Below are 6095 nucleotides of genomic sequence, written 5' to 3'. Positions count from 1 at the left end.
GACTGGCTATAATGCCCTTTAATAAGCTGTCGTCTCAGCTATGAAGCTGTAGCCAGTCTTTGTCTAAGTGAAGATAACGCTGCCCCAGAAAGCAAAAACAGTCAATTGTGATAATAGACAAAGGATCCCACCTAAATAAAAGCTTCTCTAAAATTCTTAAGTCCAGAATGCCTCACTGATGAAAGAGAAGGACTCCTTTGCATCTATATTTTTATTTTTTCCCAGCTGAGCAGTGGCTTATAATGAGGAAAACCATCAAATATTTTTAAAATTTCTTCCTGGTTTTGTACTGAAACCTTAGTTTACAATGAGAAAAATTAGATAAAACTTCATTTATTTTACCCTTCTTCCACTATCTAACTTGCAGCTAGACTGGTCCACTTTTTGTTTTCTAATTACAGTACAAGTGATGTCACTATTTAGCCCCATAACAGGGCTCTATTATGTAGCATTTCAGGTTTTCAGCACTGTATCGGATGGTACATGTACATTTTATAAGACAACACAAACCAAAACCAAAGAAAACAACACAAAAACAACCCACATAAAACTTTCTCCCAAGCCTCTAATGTGGACATAAAGCAATAAAACATATTTTAAGTAAAACTACTGCTCTACAAAATTAATCACAGAGGGAGCCACTCACTGGGTCAAATCCAATCCTTGTGAATGCAGGTGCAACTCCATTTATGCAAATGGAATTATGCCAGTTTACCCTTCTAGTACCTTGATCACAATGGTGAATTAAAAAAAAAAAAAAAAATCACTGTCTGGCATAAAGACAGCTGATGTTCCAGAACCTGTACTAATTTAGAAACTGTTCTATGTACTTTTTGTCAACATATGTATTTCCTTATTGTTATTACAAATAAATGGTATTTATATGAGATAAGGATCGAGTTTACTGAGAAAACATGATTTTTGCTCATCTTATATACCATTTTCCTCTTACCAGGAAAAGTGGTTCCTACAGAAATACTTATATTTTGTGTGCGAAAAGCAAACAGATACATGTAATGAAACAACATTCAGACAGACCTGTATAAACCATCAAGGCCACAGCAACTAGCTGCAGTTAGAGTTAGGGGGATCTCAGAAAAAAAATCGCCTTTACTTCCCTATTGCCCAGCAAAACTTCGGAACAAATAAAGGATACTCTTCCTGCAGTAACACAGCCTATCTGAATAGCCACAAACCTCTGTAAAGCCACTAGTCAGAACACTGCTTTAACATCTCATCCTCCTAGATCTTGGAGAAAGTCACCTCAACTATACAATGGTTGATCTTTATTTCTTCCTTCCTGATAATTTTAACCTGCTATAGCGTAAGCATAAGCAGCAGTCACTGCAGCATTCAATTATTCCATTTTATATATAACTTCACTATATAGAAATTTACTTTATCTTTTGGAAAGATAATGCTGATATATGTAAATTTTCTAAGTAATCAAGAAGAGCTTTTTTACCAAATTTCTGCCTCTGTTAGGCAGCTTGTTAACATGAAGACTGACTGCATCTGTGAGTCATGAACACATTAGATTTCTAAAGTCACGCATTCTCTGTGGGGTACTGTATAATAATAGTACATGTCACGCCACCCTTAGCCAACTGTTCCATTTGCCAAAGATACTTCATAGTGCTTCCTCCACACTGAAAGCTTTCAAAAAAGGAAGGGATAAATCATATCTAAAACATCTAGTGAAGATGAAAACAACAACGAAAACATCAACTGTCTGGATACACTTTGTGTAGAGGAAAAAAAAAAAAGAGACAAATTTATCATATTACCACTTCTGGCCCATACAGATGTTAATGCACACATTCCCAAACAGATGTACTGCAGTACTCTGCAATTCTTGCTTTGGAACCCTGTAATTCTTGCTTCCAAGTTGAAGACAGGCCGACAGACTCTCTCTCCCTCCAATACAGGCAATGAACTGACAAGCTTACTTTCTACTGTGCAGGGAAAGGACTGATTTTCCTAACTGATGCAGAACCCTGAAGTATACATCTGAGAAATGTCCCTTATGGCTAGAGAAAAGGTACAGATATAAACAATGCTAAAAAGAGAGGGTAACATTTACCAGCATGAATGGCTGTTAGGGAAGCATTCACAGCCCTTGGTACAATCAGACTAGCATGCAGAACTGAGCAAAGCAGAAATTTGACCTCCAATAAGCAGCTGAGCAAGCTTCCCCAGCAAAAAAAAGCCTTTTGGCACAAGGCTTTCATAAACACTGAGCTAGAGAGTAAGGCTGCCTGTACTGTACAAGTTGGAACGATATCCTGGTGCAGGAAGATACATTACCAGAAAAATTAATCAAATGCAAGTCTAAAGTACTATGCACATTCTCTTCCATTTGAGCCACAAAACAACCACATCCAATCCATAAAAAGCAAATCTAAGGTCCCAGTGGCATTACTACCTATTAGTCAGTAACCTGATTGCCATACAACAAGAGTTGTAGTGTCTCAAAAACCTAACTGTAGTTCCAGACCCAAGCAAAAAACCTGGATAGTGCAAGGTTTCTTCTTAGGAAGAGAGGCCCCATATACAAAGGAACTTAACTAATCTCATATCCAGGTCAGGAGACAACAGGGTTGCAAGAGAGACCTCTGGCTCAGTTATAATGTAGATCAGGCTGATGATGGGGTCTTTTTATCTGTTTGTTTCAGCTTGCACTATATTTCACGCTGCCCTAGAAATCTGGGAACATAATGGTACCTTGTAGAGTATACAGCCTGGGGTACAGGAAGAGGTCACACAACAGGCCTCTCTCTGCCATTTCCTAATGCTCCCCTGTCATTTCAATACATGAGGTTAAATTACTCCAGAAGATTTCCAACAGGGCTTCTATTGTTTGCCAATCAAGACCAAGATACAATGGCATTCATTCATGTACAGACCAGGCAGGCACTGATGTTTTGTGTAGAGTCTCACTCTGGAGTTTGAGACAGCTTGTAGGAAGACGGGGTTCCAAACAAACAAACACTGTCATTTTTAAACAGATACAATGGGTGTGTGACTACACTGCTCAGACTCCAAACAAATTAAAAACAAAACAGGACTTTACAAACAAGCCCAAGAGCTATTTGCAGATTGATCCATTTGTTGAGATCCTCTGTTTTGGAAAAAAGCTGCTCACTGCCATCATATGCAAAAAAGACGGTACTTTAATGGTTAGAGAAATACACACTGAAAAAAAGTGGAAAACAATCTATTTTTTCAAAGACAACAATCAGAGTAAGTTCACTTTTTCTTGTTTAGTTTTTAAAGTACCACTTAGTGTTTAGCCTCAGTACGTATACTGCGGAGGAGTGCAGACACTGAGGTCTCCAAAGTGCACTTTATGTCTGGTCACTTCATGTTATCTTGTAGTTAAGATCATGAGGTTTCAGGGTCTTTTTTTGTGCAACAATTTACACGAGAGTCTCATGAGAAAAAAAAAAGAAAAGAACAACACAGTAAAAGTCCAACAGGAGAAACTCTAGTCCCACACACCTCTTCACTGTTTTGCTTTTTCTACTTCAACACTTGCCAGAGCAAAGACTTTGTCCCCAGATCCTAGGGAAGCAAACAAAAAACAGATTGTTTTTAAACTGGAAGGGAGATGAGGAGATAGAGAAAAACATACAACATTAGCAGGGAATGTGTTTGAGAGGTTATTTTGTGGTATTTTATGTAAGACAAAATAGCACAAGAGTAGGTTGGGGGTAACGAATTAAGCTTGTACATTGAAAACAAAAAAACATTTTACATGGAACTGGTTAGAGAGGCATTAGATTCTGTGCTCGGACTAATTATACAAGGACCTGAAAAAAATGTGGCCAGGAGAAGAGCTTCAGGGACAAATATACCTGGAGCACATCTGTCCAACTTTCCCAGGACCTTTATACTACAGCCACAAATAATCATTCTAAGGCTAAGACTCAGGATTCAAATTCATGCTTATGCATTGGCCTGACCTGGACCCTCATGCACCTGCCCCACATTGACTGCCCCTGCTTCACTGGAAACAAGTGTATGGCAAAGAGGGAAATGAGAAGAGAGATTTATGGTAAATGCTTCTTTTCTTTAGTTTGAGGAAAAATTATATCAAAATTTTGTCCAGTAGGGTTCCTTTTTTCCTCCCCAAAACAGGTCTAGATATGATACTAGATAAGAATATATACATGCACCACTTGCTGCATCTTAAATGTACTATCAGTTTCACCACTAGATTATGAGAATGGTGGCAGAAAAAGCCTTTTACTATTGTTAGTATTGCCCACAAAATCTCTAGGCCCAGGGAAAGCAGCTCCTTTCACGAGTTCTGGAGAACTAGAAACCCCAAATAACTTTAATGCTAAAAATGCTGTCCCTTTTTATGAGATATACCATAGTTCTCCAAGGCCTCCACCATAAGTGGGACACGCAATGGTTTAGTCCATGTAAACATTTCTCCACTTTGCTTTAATTTTGGCATAGTGTTTAACTACCTCTGCTTATACTCTACTAGGAAGTGTACATCATACTTCTTCTTTTAATGGCATATTTGGTTCATATTTTCCCTTTTGTATCAGGACTCAGACAGACATTTTTTCACTAGTGTGCGAGGATGTTAAGATATCTGCATGTCAAGACTATGAAAAGACTTACCAAGATCACTAGAGACTCTTTCAAACTGGCTGAGGGCCGCACCTGCATTGGTTGACAGGAAAGTCTCATCATCTGCAGTCAGCTAAATCAAGAGAGAGATGCAGTTGTGAACTGGATACCTTAACTGCACCTATTTTTTTTTTGCTTCTTAAGGATATATTCCATCCATCCATCCCTGTGCTTATATGAAAGATTTCAGGATGTACGACTTGCAAATCTGCTCTGCTTTTAAAATGATAGCACTATCTGCCTGGTGTGAATGCAGATTAAAGTGCTAGTGAAAGGTTTCAAATTAATTTTCATAGCTGTGAACATACTCTGTCCACCCAAAAAGGATAATGCACCTTCTGCCAACTGCAACTTCGAATCACTTCCAGCTTTGGCCACATCAAGACCCCATATGTCCTAGAGCTGTTCCCATAATAATCCTGAAAACCTTCTAGTTCTATGTATATGTATTTTGGCTCATATGCAAGGCACTCTGATGCTGGTGGTAGAGATATGATATTAAGCATCTATGATACTGAAGTAATAACACAAAGTTGGGAAAGCCAGAAAATTCAGAGTTGAGACTCACTTCCCATTTAGTAACCCCCTAAAGCAATATATTTTTGAAATAACAAAACACAAACAGATGCTCTAGATACCAACCTCTCAAACTGTCGACTATCATCATATTATCAATTTGTCCCAAAAATGAAGTATGATGCCTTCATTTTGGAACACTTATGATGCTCTCTGTTTTTATCCGTATTCATCTATCAGCCGCAAGGACCAACATATATAGAGCTACAATTCTCCTGGAAGAGGATGACTGTTCCAAATTCCTTTCAGAGTCCTCGCTATATTATGTTACTGTTAAATCAACCAGAGGCAATGTTTTCTCCAGGATTTTCCTTGTCCTCTGAAGAATTCACAGCACCTTAATACTTGTGGAATAGAAGACTGGGCCTACAAAATTGACCCAGAAACAGCGCTTACAATCAGCTAAGTCTGGAAAGGCCCCATATTTTGATTTAAAAAGGGGGAAAAAAATTTTTCCGAGTGACAGTTTATACAGAGAAAACTTCCAGGACAATACATGAGGCACAATAAGCACAGCTCTTTTTAATAAACTTACAAAGCTGATTTAGGCCAATGGCAAAAACTGAGTGTTCATGAAAGACTTAATTAGCTGAAGAAGAGAAACATTGGATACAAGTCAGGGAAGTAATGGGGGAAGATGAAGAGTCCCTTTGAAACATTTCAGGCTTCTTTCCAAACTTTAATTCTTGAAAATATAACATATACAAAATATCGGGTAAACACGGTACCGTAGCAAGGCAGGGGTGGGGTGAGCAGGGCAACCGCCCAAGTGCTGAATTGAGGGGGTGTCAATAGGTGCTGCCCAGCTAGGCAGGGTGCGGGATGGAGCTGCGAGCAGTTTGTTGGGGGGGGGGGGGGGGGGGGAGGCCCCT

The 6095-nt window shown here is 38.9% G+C and overlaps 1 protein-coding gene across 4 annotated transcripts in view; it reads right to left on the bottom strand.

Annotated features, from left to right (window-relative positions):
• Nucleotides 1–496: 496 nt before the first annotated feature.
• LZIC (leucine zipper and CTNNBIP1 domain containing) overlaps nt 497–6095 on the bottom strand; it is a 29442-nt gene continuing 23843 nt past the window's right edge. For all 4 annotated transcript variants that reach the window (XM_019511764.1, XM_019511767.1, XM_019511768.1 and 1 more), the window contains exons 6-7: nt 4639–4720; nt 497–3564 (exon numbers count right to left, since the gene is read on the bottom strand). In XM_019511764.1, the coding sequence (XP_019367309.1) occupies nt 3506–3564; nt 4639–4720 (141 nt within the window). In that variant the 3' untranslated portion in view covers nt 497–3505. The remainder of the gene's footprint in view (nt 3565–4638; nt 4721–6095) is intronic.

This window comes from Gavialis gangeticus, unplaced genomic scaffold (assembly GCF_001723915.1).
Source record: "Gavialis gangeticus isolate Ggan-Ray unplaced genomic scaffold, GavGan_comp1, whole genome shotgun sequence".
NCBI lineage: Eukaryota > Metazoa > Chordata > Crocodylia > Gavialidae > Gavialis > Gavialis gangeticus.
This window is presented reverse-complemented; position numbering and strand designations above follow the sequence as displayed.